Source organism: Perca fluviatilis, chromosome 4 (genome assembly GCF_010015445.1).
Source record: "Perca fluviatilis chromosome 4, GENO_Pfluv_1.0, whole genome shotgun sequence".
In the NCBI taxonomy this organism is placed as follows: Eukaryota; Metazoa; Chordata; class Actinopteri; order Perciformes; family Percidae; genus Perca; species Perca fluviatilis.
The window spans coordinates 26036821-26056789 of NC_053115.1; the positions used below are offsets into that span (position 1 = coordinate 26036821).

Sequence of the window (19969 nt, forward strand, 5' to 3'; positions counted from 1 at the left end):
GATCATTCATGCGTTGCTGTTTGATTAAACCGTGAATGAACAGGAGCTGTTATTTCAATGCCTTAAGCAATTTCTTTGAAATATGAGGCTTAAGTGATTCTTTCTTCTTTTTAGAAGTTTCTTTTAAAAATGTTAGGATAATGAACATTGTTAAACGCACACATTGTATGATTTACAAACTTATGCAAGCACTAGGGGTGGGTAATATTGTTCATTTTTGTATACAATTTTCAATACAGTCGCTGAGTTTCTGTACCAATACCAAAATAATAAATTTTCCCCTTACGTTGGTGGAAACAATTGATAAAATTACTAAATATAATGTGTGCACTGGTAGTGATAAACCTATAACACACATTTTAGCATCTTTTAGCACATTGTTTTGACCCTGTTTTAGTTCACTTTCACTGCTCTTCAGTGTCATGTTCAGACACAGCAGGCAGCTGTTCCGACACAGCCAACAGCTTTAAAAGACAGTTAGCGACTAGGTAGTGAACATAGTGGAGCATTTAGCAGCTAAATATATATTTTCCTCAAAGGTTGGTGGAGACCAAAACCGAGCTAAAAGTAATGTGAATACTGGATTTTATTTTATTGGGTGGCCAGAAACTGCTCTAAATAAATGCTAATGTTGTTAAATGTGTAAATCAGCAGTTGTTTGCCAACATGTTTTTCATTACAACTTTATAAGGAGATGTGTTTAAATTCTGTTGACGGCTTGTTCTACTGCTCCAATGGCCGAAAAATGAACTACTGCAGCTTTACCAAAAGAAGACCAACTACTCGAATGGAAAATGTTGTCTAAACACAAGCAGCTGCACAATACGTTTGCCAGTATAAGTTTAACATTGACAAAAATGATTTAAATTCGAAATGTTTTGTTTAAGCAACACTAGTGTCTACAGCCATGCTAGCGACTCTGTGAGGCTGTGGACACAGCAGTGCCTAATCACATGCTAACATCAGTATGCTAACATGCTCATAATGACAATGCTAACATGCTGATGTTTGGTTAGTATAATGTTTACCATGTTTTCCATCTAAGTGTTAGCATGTTAGCATGCTAACAAACACAAATTAAAGCTTTGGGCTTATGGGAATGTCATTAGTTTTGGAGGTATTTGGTCATAAATCAAAATATTGAACTAATTAAAATGTTGACCTGATGATGGTGCTAGATGTAAAGTCAGATGACCACCAGAGTTGTAAGCATTCATCATCTGGGAACTATGAATGTCTGTGAAAATGCAAATCCATGTAGCAGATATTCCACAGACATTTCAAATAAAGTAAAGAGAGAATTTGACAAAGCATTCGATTTCGTCTTTAGATACATGACTGGTACCAAAAAGTATTGAAGTTCCATACCCAGCCCTAGCACACACTAACGCACAACATACAGACCATAAAGTAATTCAATTCTAGATAGGGAGTCCATGCATGGCTCTGGGAATACCACTAATGGTAGGTGATGTCATTGCCAATAAAGCAGATCTGTCATGTGTGCAACTGGCTGCACTTTTGAACTTAACTAACTTTAGTCTCACTCTGGATGTATGACAACACAGAAATAGTGTCCTGCGATAAGACAACAACTATTATGGCGGTGAAAAATGCTCCAAAGGGCATAATTTTCTCTCTTGTCAACAGCCTGCATCATATCCAAGACACTTTTGAGAAGCACTGCATACGTAAAGCAGATGCTTTGAAGCTTCCTTCTCATCAGAGCAAGCTTTGTGGTCACATTAAGCTATTGCACAGTAAATCCATAGCTGATTTAAAATTACACATATCAAAATAATGATGGCGATTATAAGATTATAATATTGTGATGTTATGTGATATAGTATAGTGATGTTATGGTGGGATGTTTTTAAAATGTCGGAAAGCATCATGTTCAAAGGGCAATTTTTGTTCCCTCGTAAATGCCACGTCTCAGTGTGTCCTGAATCCAAGTGTGTGTGTGTGTGGTTAGTCTGGTTTGGAAAGTCTCGTCCACAGACACGCTCCAGTAGCAGACATGTTCCACCTTGGCTAACCAAAAATGACAGCCTCGGAAAACCTGATACATATTTTATGTGTTCCATAAAAAACTTTTATACAATATTTGAGTGTTCAGACGAGAGATTTGTCAGAGATCAGATAAAAAGATGCGACATGAGGTGAAGATGACTCCTCCCTCGTTGTACTGAGATGCAGGTCTGACTTTATCTTTGTTTGGATGGCCCCCATAATCGGGTGTATGAATTTGTGAATGAGCGGAGAGGCTAATTTTAAAGTGCTTTGTACACTAAGGTAGAAAGGCGCTATGTTAATGCAGTCCAAATCATTTAACTTGAACTTTAGAAATCTAATAAGTGTAGGTCTTCAGTCTTAAATCTTCAGGTTACAATTAATGTCACTGTAAAAATCTTGACAGCTGTTGAGTGACATGTTGCAGCCACTGAATCTCCCTGGAGAACTGACATTTCAGTTGAGCTTCCCCCCCCCCCCCTGGGAACTGAAGCTGAAATTGAACTAGACCTTGATGGAAGGACACAGCAGACTCTTGGTGATAAAACAGTTTAGATAAACTCAGAGACAGTGGCTCTATGTGAATCTTTTCAGAAAATATGGATGCTATTTAGCCTTTAACAGATTCCACCTTGCTGATTTTGTGAACTTTAGTTCGACATGTGGCGCCCATAGTGGAGGTCCTCTGCTGTTGGGACAGCGGACTGTGTTTCAAGTTAAATAGTCTCACCAATTTCCAGGAAATTAGCACAAACTCTGAAACGCAGATGAGGACAGTCCCACGTCGATGATATTGTAGACGAAAGCTCCACTGTGACAGAATTATGCATCAATAGTGAAACTATTTCTTTTTCATGTGAAACTTTAGATCCAAGGTTGTGTTTTCATAGTTTAGTTCATGATACCAACCAGTTACTTACTGTAGAGGCCGTTTTACTATGTTCCAAGTTCCTAGACCCTTCTTATTTAGAGGTTTTGACCAGTGTTATATTGAATGTAATTTATCTTACTCAGGTGAAAACCAAATGAACTCACAAGTCCAGGAGGCAGGGAACATGTTGAATGAGGGTTTATTTGAGGATGAAGTTCAGAACATCAGGTGATTCTATTGCAAAATTACATCTTGGATTGGTCCATTATCGACTTAATGTTTTCTTGCAGCTTATAACATACTATTACACTATTACATGGTCAAAAGCTTGTTTTGATCCAAAATAAGTAGACTTCTCTACATCCTCCTAGCAAAAACATAACCATTTATCCTACTAGCAAAAAAAGAAACACCCCTTTTTCAGGACACTGTATTTTAAAGATACTTTTGTAAAAATCAAAATAACTTTAGAGATCTTCATTGTAAAGGGTTTAAACAATGTTTTCCATGCTTGTTCAATAAACCATAAACACTTAATGAACATGCACCTGTTGAACGCTTGCAGGCGGTAGGCAATTAAGGTCACACTTATAAGAAAATTAGGAGAGTAAAGAGACCTTTCTACTGATTCTGAAAAACACCAAAAGAAAGACGCCCAGGGTCCCTGCTAATCTGCGTGAACGTGCCTTAGGCATGGTGCAAGGAGGCATGAGGACCGCAGATGTGGCCAGCCAATACACTGCAACATCCCTACTGTGAGACGCCTAAGACAGCACTACAGGGAGACAGGAAGCACAGCTGATCGTCCTCACAGTGGCAGACCACGTGTAACAACACCTGCATAGGATCGGTACATCCGAATATCCCACCTGAGATGCACTCCAGTACTTAATGCAGCTGGTGGCAACACCAGATACTGAGGGCTACTTTTGATTTTGACCCCCCCCCCCCTTTGTTCAGGGACACATTATTCCATTTCTGTTGGTCACATGTCCAGACTGATCTCATGAATTGGCGTATGTATGACACGCCAATTTCTATTCCGTTTTTGCGTGTTATGAAGACGCATAATCGCATTTTTGCGTGTATATCAACGCAAATCGGCTGCCATTGGCCTATATTGCGAGTCCATTTTTTCGCTGTAGCGAGTGGTATAAAGGAACGAGGGATTGGGTGAGGAGGTAGGGTTGGGGTGGCGGATGGGTAAAACACAGGGCTTTCACCTGGGAGAGCTGGGTTCGCGCCTCGCGTGTGGCGATTGTTTTTAATTTTTTGTTTTTAATAAGCCTTACCCAATGTTTCTTTCCTAAACCCAACCATTTGTTGTTGTCGTAAGCATGTTTTAGTCGTTATTCTCCGTGTTTTTGTCACTGTTTTGTTACTAAAGCCTTTCCCTGTGTTCTTTTCCTAAACTCAACCATTTTCTTTTCTTGCCAGGCGTGTGACGTTGTTCTCGCGATAGTACGTCGCGTTCTCGCAACGTGGCGAGGCCACGTGGTGGGTCTGTTTACATCAGCTGTTTCCAGCGTGTATCATACACGTGGATAGCTGAAAATGGCGTAAAATAACACGCCATTTGGCTTTATGAAAGTGGCGTATATATTTACGCAAAGTCATGATGCCATGTTGACATGTCTATGAAAATGTGTGGGTGTGTTGAATCCATGTCCACAGAGCTCAGCTGAGAAAGCTCAGGTTTAACCATGGTCAGATTTGGACAGACTGTCAGGGAGGTTGTGTATGTAGCAGGTATAACACACCATGTTGGATTGTCCCTCATCCGGTTTCCTTTTTAGAAATAATAATAATAATAATAATAATAATAATAATAATAATAATAATAATAATAATAATAATAATAATAATAATAAATTCTGACTTTAAATGACTCAACTAGGATGCCTGTGCTTCCTAAAAAGAAGTCTGCAGTTGGTCTGATGTGGGTAATACTGACAGATGGAGAGCGTCCGCATTTCATTTGGTCAGTTTTGGTTCTGCAGTGTTAAAGACCGAACTCAGCGGAGCCATATGGTCACAGGTTTTCACTCCAACCATTTAAACTGTTGCCACTGATTAGTTCCTCCCCTTCTGGCTAAAGGTGTGTTAATAGTACAATGAATAGTCTGTGATGGAAGCCTCCATATATGTCTGCTCAGCATATTGTTTAAAAAAAAAAAAAAAATATATATATATATATATAAATAAATAAATAAATAAATAAAAAATATAAAAAAAAAATATACATACATACATACATACATACATACCACAATTTTTCCTCTTTATTGTTTTGTTCCATGTGCTTGATGGAAAAAGAAAAGCTGGGTGTTTCCTCTGCTGGCTCTTCTTGAGACGAGCTGACAGCGGTGACAGGTTTCAGGAATGAGAAGAGCAGATGCTGAATGCAAACTGAATGACTGTGGCAACAAAAGAAAGGACTTCTGTCATTCTGACATTGTAGAAAATGTGTGTGTATGTGTTTCTACCATTGTGTTTTTTTTGTTTTTTTTTCATGGTTTGTACATAGAGGTGTAGTGTGAGGAGTCGTTGGGTTATCAAGTATGTACCTTCAACGACACGCTTTTAATATTGGGCAGAAAATGTATGAGACACATTTTAAAATAACACTACTAAAAACGATAAATATTGATATGGCATTGGGCTTTCACACAACAGCAGTGCACATCTCATGAGTAACATACCATCCAAAAGTATGGTCTAAAAATCAATAACTAAGTATATTATAAGCAGTTTAGATGAATAATAGGGTTTGTGACTGTACATTTGCTTTATAAGGGCAAGATTCTTATACACAAACAACATAAATTAATGTGTGGCTAATTTATGTATTTTGAATTAATACTCTTGCAGTTTGGCAATGGGCACCAACTTTTATGGCTATCTGTCTGATTTGAAAAACTTAAATATCAAAGAAGTTATCGTTAGGCCTTTTCTGACAAAACCTCAAACAGTGTTTGAGTTATTTCAATTTACCCCATATGCCACCATTCATATGCATATTAACAGAAAGCTGCACACATTTTTACTTTTACTTACTGCAGTCTTTTCTTGAAAGCCTCCTAGGATGAAAGTGAAAAATCGTGTTTTTTTTTATTTGCTTATGCATGAATTGAGTCCCTTGGACTATTTTTGGTGCTGTTGCTGCAGAGTTTGGAGAGTTTTCAAATGTATTTCCATCACACTTCTCTTCTCCTATCTGTTTTAATGACCCAGTTTGCAAGACTGATGGTCCGACATAGACAACTGCTCACACTTCGACTCATCACAGGGCTGCAGTATGCTCTGTAAACCGCCCTCCTATTCCTACATCAGCTACAGTTCACTTCAGACAACTGTGTCAGTTGCATAACTGCAGCATAACTGCAGCGGCAGGTTGTTTCAGTGTGCTTAAGGGATTTCACAATACAGCATCCTGTGCATCCTGTCCGTGCTGCTTGTGATCCTTTTTCTGATCCTTGTGGGGCAATGTCTACTTTTGTTTCAGGCTAGAAGAAATAATTTATGTCAGAGCAACAATGTAACCTGGAATATTATGTGGATAGGCCTCACTGACCCTGTTCAGCTTTAAGGCTGCAGACACTGCTAGTTTAAATGGCCTCTGATAAATTTAATTTTTTTTTTTTTTTAGGCTGGTGTTTATTTAAAAGTAGGCTATAATCAGGTCACTGCATGATTGAAACAGTCTGTGCATTAGCTTGAAGCAAAATGACAAACGTCCTCACAACAGCCACACTGAATGATGTTTTTCAAATTTAATATTTGCACTTAAAAAGATGTAGATACAGAACTGTTATTATACTGTATGTGCCTGAAGCCTGTAGTTCACTGTGAGTATGTTTTGTTTATGCAGTGGCTGTCAGAGCTGGTCCCCAGGCCACAGGTGGTTCATTGCACTTTATTTTATATCTGAGGATCAGGTGTGTAATGGTTCGTAAAAGCATGTTGAAATGAAAACCAGCAGGGGTTCAAGTCCAGAAGACTGAAAACTGCTTTTCAAATGGTAAATGGAGGGATGAACAAGATGCACTTGCTGTGGTACTGTTCTGTATTGGTTTTAAAGCATGATGCACATAACTGATTTAGTATTAGTTTCATCCAGTATAAGACCAGTACAATGTTAACCATCGCAATCTTGTGGTTTCTCATTCAGCTAACTCTGTTTGTTGATCATGACTCGAGGAAAAAATTTGCTAGTCTACATAAAAATATATTGGATAACTGTTCTTTTTTTATAAAAACAAAGGAAATAGAGAGAGCTAGCAGACATGGCTACGTGTTATTTAGAAATCGTACCTTACCTTTGGTGTTGCTACATGGGACTTAATTTAAAGCATCTTTTTAAAAACAAATGTCATAATCGTTAAATGAAACCCTGCCAAAACCTCTCCATAAAATCACAAAGTTAGGGTTTCCCCAAGGAGATTGTTTATCAAAAGTGCCACCCAGATCCTGACACATAGATGTGTCAAGTAGCTTTTAATCGGTTCAGGCAATTAGCAAAGTTTTTAAATATTGCTAGTTGTGATGTGAAATGGTTCCTTCACGTTAATGTTTTTATTTCACAAAAGTATATTCTTTTTTTTTTTTTTTTTTTTCATGATATCGGAGGTGGTCTTTGTAAGAGGTGAATTGCCCAACCTTCACTATAAAACACTGCAGGGAAACTGTTAAATTAAAAAGGAAAAAAATAAGTGAATGTGTATGGCCAATTGCAACTGCCTCTGTAGTCAGGTTGCGTCATGATTACGTGAAAGGACAGCAGCTCCGGTCTTATCAAAGAGTCAACTATAGGCCCTTTTCAAGGAAGACATTTTGACAAGTCACAGTAGAAAAAGGACAGGTGTAAATAAAACAATCAGTGATGGCTGAATTCCATTTAGCTGCTTCAGTTTCAGGGTCCTTTTGTTGTGGATGCTGGCTCACGGTCACAATGTCATGGCTTACTGGGGCACTTGGGGTATATAATGGCGGCATCGTCAGTGTTGTCAGTAACACCTGTGCTTTCCCCTCTAGGGCCACAAGTGTTTCACATCAGTAGTAAATTACCTGCTGTGACATCACTTATTGGGGTGTGGCCAGAAGTACTTGAATATACCATAGAGAGAGCACTTCAGCAATGTTCAGTAATCTGATCCAATGTGGACTTTTGCCCTGTTAGATCATTATTTCTAACCTTTTAATGTTTTCATACACCGCTGCCTGAAGCTGAAACCTTATTCAGGTTGTTGACATTGTCATGGCATTACTGACCATGGTTAATCACTTGAAGTGATAAATCCCTGTAATGAGCCAACAGATTAACTTGCCCGCCTAAATGCCCACTCTAATCTTGTTTGCCACAAAAAGTACCGTGGGCTTTAATGGAAATGACAGTATGTCAGTATTTAATGGTTTTATACTGCTGTGGGTGTGTGTTTTGTGCCATCTGTCGCCGTGAAGCGGCTTTCTTCTTCGGCTCAGGGTGTGTGTGCTGTCCTAGACTGTGTACGCTACTGGGTTAGCTGCTAACGATGGTCTGTTGCTGCGGAGCGCCACTCGTTCTTCGGCTCGGGGGTGTGTGCTGTCCTATAGACTGTGTGCTACTTTTTTAGCATATGTGCTACCAAACTAACACAGCTGCAGCTAGAGTTTGTCGGGCCCATGGACACGGCGCGTTCTTCGGCTAGGTGCCCCCAGTGTCTCAGAGCAGAGAATACGGTTTATTTATTTATTTTAAATTTTAACGATTTTGAAACCCAATTTTATATCCTTGGCCTTTTTTTTTTTTTTTTTTAAATCATTGAGATTTGGCTGAGTGGTTAAAAACATTTTCCTGTGGGGTGGGTCACAGATTCAGAACACATTTATGTTTGCCTTACCAGGACTTCAACGAGCCTGTAGAGTCTGCAGCCAAGTTAACAGCTCTGTTAGGCTATACTTGGGCACGTTGATGTTTTGAGCTAACCTCAGCATGCTTACATGCTCACAATGGCAATGCTATCATGCTGATGTTTAACAGGTAACGTATTTGATCATGTTCATCATCTTGGTTTATCATGTAAGCATGCTTACATTTTGTTATTGGCACTAAGCAGTACACAAGTTTAGGTTTTCAGGTATTTGGTCATAAACCAAAGTAATGATGGTGCTGGGAAAAGTCAGGGGATCACCAAAGTTATGTGTCACTGTGTGCTTTTTGTGTGCACATATTTTGATACAGTGTAAGTTGACCTCAGTCCATGTTTGCTCCCAACAGAATTTCTCTCCCAACAAAGTTAGGACATGAGAGGAAGCAGTGAAAATCAGGAATCTGGGACTTGGTGCTATATATAATAATGAGATCAGGCCTCTTGTAAAACTAGATAGTACGGCAGTCTTGAGAAAATTGAATTATGTAGATAATGATGCCCTTGTTCAACTCTATTATCTATTGGTGCTGAGCTGGAATGGAGAGAAACTGGAGCATGAAGAGACTGAAACAACAGGGCCAAAGTCAGCTCTGTAGAGTATCTGCAAGTGGAAGGAAAGATTCACCTTTTTATAAGGGGACACTTCACAAGATGACATTTGGCACAACAAAACAATAATTACAGAAGGCATTATAAGCCCTGAAACGATCCACTAAATGATGATGATCTCCAGATTTGGTCAACTATATTTTTAACACAGTCATTGATTTTTTTTTCCCAAAATGGATTTTATAGCATCTAGGACTGTACTGGTGTCTCGTGACTTATGAGTGCATTATCAGACCCTTTGGCACTGGAGTTTGGAAGCTTCACCAGAGTAAAGTGATCCTGCGCCGACATGTTGTTGGTCTGTACAAGTATCTTTAGTCTGGCCCTCGGGATGATTATAGGTTTGGAGGACTGGGGCAGTTTTAGCTCCTTGCACACGCTGGCTGGATAGATGCTTTGAAGATGACATGTTGAAAGGCTGGCATGTTAAACCTTAAAGTCACATTCAAACATGAGCCCCGAGGGAGCAAATAAAGCATGAGGTCACCCAAGAAAGAACGAAATATGAGTCACTAATACATTTCTTTTATAATGGAAAAGGGTGTGTGTGTGTGTGTGTGTGTGTATTACACTAGAGGAGAAAGTGTGTTGGGCTGTAGATGTGAAGACATGTAGTTTCTCTTCAGCTCTCTCATTGGCGTTTTTGTCGTCCAGCATCAATTTTCCCCCACTCACTTTAAAACGGCACGTGGGTTTAAATTGTATTACTGTTAACTGCATCATACTGTTAAGTGTAGCTTGTCTCTGTGGAGAGCAAGTTAGTCTGCACCGCACCGTACTTTTGTCTTCTTGTTGTCTCCGTGCTGAGGACTGACTAATGTTGGACATTTATTTACTCGGGTAAGACGAAACCTTAAGCGTGCGGTTTTGATTTTATTCGAGCTGGTCATCAATGTATTTCAGTATTATCAGTTATCAACTGTCTGTCGCATAATATTAAATATTAATTTCATTTGACAAAACTCTGTTTTCCAAATGAATGATTCCAAGCAAATTACGTTAAAAAAAATACAATTATCACCGTGGAACACAATGAATTACATTTTATTGCTTAATATGGGAATTTGCATGCATTTCCCTATCGCAATATACTGCATATCGATATTGGCAACATATTTGTATTAATGTTGTGACATTAATTTCAGCCATATTGTCTTAAATAGAAGATGGCATTTTCTGCTGTGTTACATGCACACGTTACATGTATGAACCTATGAGTCGGTATTTGTCTTGTTCTCCTGTCTGGTTGTTATAAGGCTTTACTTTGCTTTATAAATGATGGGAGGAGCAGAAGAGATGTTAAAAACATGGGAGAAACAAGAGGAAATGATGAAGAATCCGGTTACTAAATTAACAGATGCACAAAAGGTGTCAGAGTAGACAAAAGTAGCTGCAATATTATTGTCATATTAGAGCTTACATTGTACTACTACTACTACTACTACTACTACTAAATAATAAATTAAAATTGTCATTTAGACATAATTTAAACAAATATTTTTTATAGATTGATTTCCATGAGAATAATCCCTTCATCAACTCAAAATTAGTACATTTTCTGTTTTGTGGTTTATTAAACCATTTTCTTTAAAACCGATGACAAAAAACTTTTTTTTATAGTGCTCTTTAGTATGGGGATAATACACTGCTCACCCAAGAACCTTAAAGTATCAAAGCTTAAAAGAAACCGAATTAGAATATTAAACTAAGGATGTCATACACACACATGGAGAAAAAAAAAAAAGAAGTAAATATTAGTAAAGAGTAAATATTAATCACTGGTGGGATTTGTTAAGATGTGTGTTTTATTTTTTTTTATTTTTTTTTTTTTGAGAAATACTGTTGCAAAATGCAGAATATGCATTCAGGGAAAAGTGGTAATTCTTTACCAGTGACTGTACGAATACTTTAGCTCAGGGGTGGCCAACCAATTCAGCATAAAGAGCCAAAAAAAACAAAAACAAAAAACACACCAGCAAAGAGCCACACAACGCATGCACGTCCACACTACAACAGCAAAACTAATGACATAGTACATAGCAGTTTTCATAGTTTCAATCTTACCTAGATTGACTCAGTGGAAAACCTGACAGTCTTTGTGATCCACAATCCTTTTCATGTCTCGCAACACTGATTCACAGACGTACAGTACAGGCCAAAAGTTTGGACACACCTTCTCATTCAATGTGTTTCTTTATTTTCATGACTATTTACATTTGTAGATTCTCACTGAAGGCATCAAAACTATGAATGAACACATATGGAATTATGTACTTAACAAAAAAGTGTGAAATAACTGAAAACATGTCTTATATTTTAGATTCTTCAAAGTAGCCACCCTTTTGCTTTTTTGATAACTCTGCAAACCCTTGGTGTTCTCTCAATGAGCTTCATGAGGTAGTCACCTGAAATGGTTTTCACTTCACAGGTGTGCCTTGTCAGGGTTAATTAGTGGAATTTTTTCCCTTATTAATAAAAAAGCAAAGGGTGGCTACTTTGAAGAAACTGGAATATAAGACATGTTTTCAGTTATTTCACACTTTTTTGTTAAGTACATAATTCCATATGTGTTCATTCATAGATTTGATGCCTTCAGTGAGAATCTACAATGTAAATAGTTCTGAAAATAAAAGGAAACACATTGAATGAGAAAGTGTGTCCAAACTTTTGGCCTGTACTATACGTTGATGCAAACGTTGACATTAGCTTGAGCGTAGCCTGTTTTACGTTGGGATATCTGTTTGTGGGCACGGTTTTCCAGAACTCTCTGGTTCCTTCTCTCTACACACATTTCAGTCTGTCACTCCTCTCCAGTTGGGACGCTGCATCATTTGTCACTAAAGGGGCTTTCAAACAGTCTGATTCAGAAGAGAAAGGGCTAATGAAGAAGGTGATCTGTGGCTGCTTTTCCCCCTAAGGTTGCAGAATCTGTCCTCAAAACTCTGCTGCATTATTTTTAAATTATTGGCAAATTTATTGGCAGATGTGGCCGGTTAGCACAGTTGGTAGAGTGGGCGTACATGCAGAGGTTTATTCCTCGATGCAGAAGGTCCAGGGTTCGAATCTAACCTGTGACTGTTTTCCTGCGTGTTTTCCCCCCTCTCTCCCCTTTCATATCTCAACTTTCCTCTCTAATAAAGGCAGAAATGCCCCCCCCCCAAAAAAAGAATTATTGGCAGATTAGACTTATCAAAAATATGTTACACAAAGTAAAAACAACTATCGATCCCACAGCCCCCAGCCACACAGTAAGAGCCTCACCGGAGCAGGCAAAGAGAGCCGCAGGTTCGCCACCCCTGCTTTCGATCATGGTCATCTTGCACTGACGGAGCCCCCAGCATTGTGTCTTTGGAGGAGAGGTAGCGTCTGCAGGGCGGCGGTGGGGACAGCCGGTGTTGGCATGGCCTGAAAGGAGCCGTTCTCCTGCTGCATGTGCCAAGTGGTGTCAGCCTGCCCACTGGCTTTCACAGCACGTCTCACACTGGAGGTTGTGGCGAGAGGACCAGGAATACATTAGGAAAAGCTGTTGAAACATATGGTGTCTCCTCTAGATGCAACTGATGCTTTGATTTTGTGTTATGCTGTTTGATTATTTTTAATCTTATTTTAAATACGTGAATTAATTTAAATTAAATCTTCCTGAGAAGATTTGGTTTCTTTTAATCCTTATTTAACCTTGTTTTCTTTTTTCGACTTTTGCCTTAGATCAGCTGCTTTAGTCCTGCAACTAAACAGCATTTGACAGTAGAGTTTTATTCGCTTTCTTGATCTCAATGTTTCTCCCAGTTGAGGAATTTGAAGTGGTGATTAGTCTGGTTCTCAGACCTTTAGGTCACTTTGATGTTGTAACTGATACATACTGGTATAATGGTCCTTCCCCTCAGACCATCATCTCCTCTTTCTTCTTTCCCACTCGCTTCCATCCACATTCAGTCAGTACCTCTGTGGTTAGAAAGCTTCTCTCTGTGAGGCAGACGCCCTGGAATGCACAGCTGTTTTACAGTATTTTCTACAGTATACATCTTAAATGAAACCTTGCTATCCATCATGCAGTACACTACTAAGATAGATGTCAGCAACTTCCCACTAACTAGGGCTTTGTATAGAGACAATCTTCATTTAACCAACATACAGTATTTGCCTTTTTTAATTACGCATAATGTTTCAAAACCTTGTTATTTTCTAATAATTTTTTTTTAATCCGCTTATTATTCAATGCCAGTAGGGTCAATTTGATAATATGGAATTGGCAGTATCTCGGAACGGGTAACTCCAAACTCCAAACAATGATGCAGGCATGTTGGCCATCTCACCGTTTGGACTTGTGGAAAAGTTACTTATTCGCTTTCTTGCCAAAAGTTAGATAGAGATGATTGATACCACTCTGATGTCTGTACGCAAAAAATGAAGCTACTGCCAGTCGCCAGAAGTTACTAGTTACAGGTTACTATAGCTAAGCTTTTGTACAACGAGTGCGAACCAGCAGAGAGAGATTAAACGAAGGAGATAGACCGTGTTAATTAGTGAGCTTTTAGAGGTGGATTTTGTTACCTTTTGGACAGAGCCAGCCTAGATGTTTGCAGTCTTGGTACTAAGCTAAGTTGGCAGGTGGCTGGCTTCTTGAGTAGCCGTTTGAAAATAACTAAAGTTGTTTGCATTATGCTGTGAATGTTGAATGTCCGTGCATCGGTCTATCTTTTCAATTAAATAACTAATGGTTGATATGCTCTGTTTTGAGAATGCATCCAAAGTGTTCAAAGCATTCAACTGGATTGGATTGTTTGACCATGACATCACCATTAAGTCATCACTTTCGTGGCTACTCTATATAATTAACCTTGCCTTTTGTGATGTCAGCCAAATGGCAAATGCCTGATGAAGAGGGTTGAAATGTTGCCTGTTCAGTCTAATGAAGTTCAAGAGTTTAATTTCGTATGTAGGTACCGGTTTCTAACACTTACAGTATGCCTGTTTCTGATGGTGTTCTTTGAATAAAATTAAAACCTTGAAACAAACTAAGGCTGGGCGATATGGAGAAAATCAAATATCACAATATTTTTGACCAAATACTTCGATATCGATACCACAACGATATTGTAGTGTTGACTATAGGTGCTTTCACAAAATATTTACACAGTGAGATTTTTGATAAATAATCATCAGTAATGTGGATATAGTGAGTAAAGGCAAATAATAGAACAGTTACAACAGTCTGGTAAGTTCAGAAACTTTAAATCACTTTACTGTAATGCAGCCTTTAAAACCAGGAAAAGACACCACTTATGCCATATTACAATTTCCAAAATCTAAGACGATATCTAATCTCATCATGATATCCATATATCGATATATTGCCCAGCTCTAAAACAAACACGTCGCTGTCAATGTTTTGTGTATTTCAGAATGTTGCATATAGAATACTATGAATTTTGTATTATAGCTGTGGTTCTGTTCTGCTAGATTTGCTTTTTTTATGTTCTTACTTTTGAATTGTATATGTAAAACTGCAATAGTGCAATTTCTCTGAAGCCGCCGGCTTCTTTTTTCTGCTGGCTATTTTCTAGATCTCAGCCCAGTGACTGTCCCCAACCATGAGCGGTGGAGTGAATATCAAAGTCATATCTCCGAGTCAGAGCGACGCAGGTGTCATATCGAGTCTGCCTTTGCCTCGAAGCATGATGCCTCTCTCCAAGATGGATCCCAAACAACACAGCGGAACCCCCAATCCCACACTGCAGTATCAGCACGCCCCCAAACGACGGCCTTCCTATTCTCCATCTTCGGTTTCCTCGGGTCCTGCAGAGCTGCTGAGGGGTACAGCTTTAAAGAACCACCTGCTGCAGCATAAAGTTGGAATGAATTCTCATAGAAGTCCAGCAGCTACAGAACGAACTGATGGAACGTGCTCGGCGTACAGCAGCCCTCAGATACCGAAGAGGGAAGTCAGACGCTCAAAAGACACACTGGACCTCCGCGCCAGCACGCTGAACCAGAAGGCTTTGCGAGACCTCCAGTTGAGACGAACCACCAACAAAAACTGGACCTTTGGAAAATATCGTCTGAAGAGTGTGGACAACGCACATGAGGATGCCACCTTTGGCCGGCTCTCTGCTGATGTCCAGTCAGGCCACGGAAGAGGACGTCTCTTTTATACTGAAGGTGCAAATGGGAATGAGATATCGGGCGTGCCCTTAGCTGGAATGGGCAACACCCAAAAAAAGGCGAGGAACCTTTCCAACCAGCACCTGGGTGCTTCAGAAAGAGACGTGTCCAACAACAAATCAAAGTCTTCTCATCACACATTCAACATGCGGCACAAAGGGAGTGAGCCAGGAAAAGTCTACTTGGCCACTGTTGCTCCCTTCAGGTTCAGGTGAGGGCAGTGTTTCACCTTTTTAAGATGGGAAGATAAGCTGCATTGCAGACAGACTGCCTATTATTATTTTTAGAATATGTTGCACCGTAGGGCATCTCATGCTGCCTCTTATAAATAATTTTCCGCTTTTAGTAGCACTTCATCAAAATTTGTATGTTTCTTTCTTATCCTGTAGGGTTCAGGTCCACGAGGACACAGACACCTCCCTTGATGATCTCAGTGATTGTTCCTCTGACTCCATGGAGGTCTGCTGTGACGATCTAGGTGAGTCTCTTTTAATCTCCTCCCCCTGATATTTCCATTTTGGGAGAACAGACAACACCTGATGCTCTAAACGACTGGTTCCTAACCTGCACATCTGGACTCATCCAAAGGGGTCACAAGATGATTGAGTGGATAGTAAAGAAAAAAAACAATGTTCCTTGACAAATTATTTTTTTGTAAAATTCTTTACTAATTTATTCATAACTAATTGCTAATTAATTCTCTAGAAATTATTCAAATGACTGCAACGTCCCCGGTTTTTGCTCAACTGGGGACATTTGTTACACCAGATTCTCCATCTCTCTCCCCTGTTTCCTGTCATCCATTTCCTGTCAACTATCCAATTAGGTCATAAAATCCTCCCCCTAAAAATACATGTATAAAAGAATTGTCGTCTGCTCAGACATATGCAGCCTGTAACGAGGGTTTACACGCAAAAGAAGTTGCTGCTGTAAACCAATGAGCAGAAACTCTGATGCTGATCAAACCGGGTGATATCTGATATCATCCAGGATTGTAAAAAGAGCAGGGTGTCAATAAAGTTTAATCACTATATTGACTAACATTTGAATTCACCCTCTGTCCTTCCGAAGTACTTGTAGTATCAGAACGAGTTACTTAAATCTTGAAAACAAAACAAAAAAAGCAAACTTTTTCCACTCAGTTCACTGAGTTCAACCAGTTAATTATGCAAAACCCAGTTTTTGTTTCCAATTGTATTATATTGCATCCTGTAACACCCGAGCTTTAATACGGCTGAATGTTGACACTGGACTCAGTTCAGCGTGACAGTTGTTCTCACCAGAGCTGCTGCCAACTCGCAACCAAAGCTTTTTACTTTATGTACCACCTGTTATGTGCATCAGGATTTCCTCAAGTGCTTCACTTCTTTCTTTATGTGCATGTGGGAAAACACAGATTCTTGGCAGAGGGCACTTCTCTCAAATCACACCGCACTTTCCTCAACGTTGTTGTGTCTCTGGTGCACCGTCGTAATTATATTTACGTCATTTCTGTCAGTGTTGTGTTTGTTCTGATGCCCGCAACAACTCTGTACCTCACACATCATGTTGCTTAGAGACTGACATACAAACATGACGCGTGTACAAAAACACAATAATTTGCCTGGTCAATATTTCATTATTTTAAGGAACTCTCGCCGTCTGAATTTCTCGCTGAGTGAAGGCAAATTCACCATTAGCAGATACAACCACAACAATTCAATCAATTAGTTCCAATTAGAAAGAGATTACATAATTAAAGACTGCTGTGAATAAGTGATATTGATTTAAGTGAGTAAGCAGACACTATCGACTCAGGGGTAACAGAGCTCTGACCACAAAACAGAGTTAATATTTAAACATTTTTGTTGTTTGAGTTCACATCAAGACATTGGTAGGTATTTTTCCAGAAGCCGTCTCATGTTAAAATATGCTGCTACTCACTACTGGAGAAACCAAAAGTCAACTGTCACGTTTTTGAATTTACTGACTTTTACGGACCTAAGTCTATGACGTCCTCATTTTAGTAGTTTTACGTGACTTTCCTAACCCTAACTAAGTATTTTTGTTGCCTTAACTTAACTTGCTCCGTTTCACAACATAAACTGTGTTTAAAACCGCGACCGTTACCTTTTTATCGGATGGTCTTGTGACTTAAACTGCCATTGCGGTCACGTGTTACCTCACATGTTTAAGACGGCCACCATGCGGCTGTGATATAGTGTTCAATAGAACGTTCATATATGTTGTTTTGGGAGTCATTGGCAATCGAATAAAATGCCAGTTGGTTCATAACCTAAATTACTTGCCTGAATTACTTTACGACGAGTCATTTTGGCTTACATGTCTGATATACGTATTTGTCGCTCCTGATTACCCAACCTCTGAATTGTTAGAAAATTACCTTATATAATTGCACTGGGGTATTCCAAACAGTCTAACGAGAGCCTCCAGGCAGCCTCCTCAGGGAGAGACGAGACTGAGTGGTCCTCAGCTGAGTGTGGACAGATGCAGGAGATTGAGTGGTTTGATGGGAGGATCGGCTTTCACCTCCTGTCTGGGAGTTCCTCTTTACCCCTCTGTACGGACTTGAGGGGCGCTTAAATTCTGTTTTTGGCCATAGAGCAGAGATGTGTCTTCGTAAGCTATCATCCGGCAGTAACTACAAGTTAGCTGGAAGATTAAAAAAATAGGGTTGTTTTAATGACAGTTCCATTCAGTTGGAAACATCTGCAGAAAACTTAAGCTCAGTTAGGATCTCTGGTGAGAAATCTTCCTTGAAAATGTCTAAAGTTACACAGTGGGGAGACCTACTGCTCCAGGATTCATACAAAACAGCAAATTAATCACTCTGGCAAATGTTTAAACAAGATAGTTTTCCCTTTTTTGATCCTTTCCAGCAGCTTGAATTCATCATGAATAGGAGATTTGCTCAGCACATGAAGAACCCCTCATAACTGATCAGGTTGGTCTTCATCCCTTAGGCTGGTCCCATTCCAGCAAGCACAGTGAATATTATATTTCTATTTAGGGGTGTTTTGTACTGTACAATAATAACCACATGACTTCAACACCATGCACAAACACTATCTTTACATGTGCCTTTAACACCATGCTTCGACCTACTAATTCTGCTTTGACTATCTGCACGTTTACATTGATGTTCTCTGCTGTTTTCCCCTTTTGAGCACATGTGGAGGTTCTTGAATCCATTGCATTACAGCAGCTGAGCAGCCCCAAAATGATTACATGTGCTGTCCAGGGAAATGTATAATAGACAGCTGTGTAACTGTGCTGTCATACCACACACACACACACACACACACACACACACACACACACACACACACACACACACACACACACACACACACACACACACACACACACACTCTTACTCAGATGGCCAGTTGGAAAGGGAGAATCAGACCCAGATGTGAAAGAGACCAAATGAAAGATGCAGCTCCACCCTTCCTCTCTCATGAGAAGTGGTGACGATTCATAGTTTCTACATTTTTATTTACCGAAGTCCATCCAATAGTTGTCGGGATATTTCACTCAAAACCATAAATATCAGCCTCATGGAGGCACGAGAGGAAACGTCTGGGGAGCACCAAAGTCCTCGCCATTTATACTCTAGGGACAATGAATATGTGTACCAAATTGTATGCCAAGTCATCTGATAGTTGTCAAGACATTTCACTAAAAAAAAATTCATTTCACACGAAAAATGTTAGCCTTATGGTGACGCTAGAGAAAAACTCACAGGATCATCGACGTCCGTAGGATTCATCGGTTTGTAAGTAGCTGCCATCACTAGAGCAAACTAAAAATCGAGATGTTAAAATGAATGAACTCTTGATAGGTGTTGATTTTGTTTCCGTCCAATTTATGCTTGGATGTTCCATGAAAACATCAAAGGCTTGCAGTAAATTTGGCATGTCGGGATTTAGTTATCTTACGATTAATTAAGAAATTCCTGCTCTCCAAAAAAAACAAAAAAAAACCTATTCAATGCATCATGGGAGTGAGGTCACAGCCGGTGGTTCTGGAGTCCGCAGGGGAGCCTTGGAACTCGTGATGTGGAGAAACAAGACGTGACATTGTTTCCAGAAACTAATTGCCAGATCAAACACCCTCACTGGTCCATGAGCCACCCCAGAGTGCCCTGAAACCCAAATAAAAAAAAGCAGTGGAGTGTGGTGCAACACCCATTGTGTGTGTGAGAGCGAGAGAGAGAGCAGTACCCTCTGGGCATTGTCGCTAACTGGTCAATCATATCCACAGGATCAGCATGCTTGTATTCAGCCATGCTGTGTTGTGGAAAAGAGCAACTCATGCACTTAATAAGAAAATAAAAATAAATCTATTCACCAGCATTGGATTCAGATAATAGAAAGAAGAGATTTCATTTGATGAGCACACA

General features: G+C 39.5%; 1 protein-coding gene across 16 annotated transcripts in view; it reads left to right on the forward strand.

Moving 5' to 3' along the window:
* The window catches only part of nav1b (neuron navigator 1b), an 80423-nt gene that overhangs the window by 3070 nt on the left and 57384 nt on the right, over positions 1-19969 (forward strand). For 15 of the 16 annotated variants that reach the window (XM_039798777.1, XM_039798785.1, XM_039798787.1 and 12 more), the window contains exons 2-3: positions 14967-15775; positions 15954-16042. In XM_039798777.1, coding sequence (XP_039654711.1) covers positions 14994-15775; positions 15954-16042 — 871 coding nt within the window. In that variant the 5' untranslated portion in view covers positions 14967-14993. Of the gene's footprint in view, positions 1-14966; positions 15776-15953; positions 16043-18490; positions 18509-19969 lie in introns of those variants that run through there. The other variant, XM_039798791.1, reaches the window with a different exon arrangement.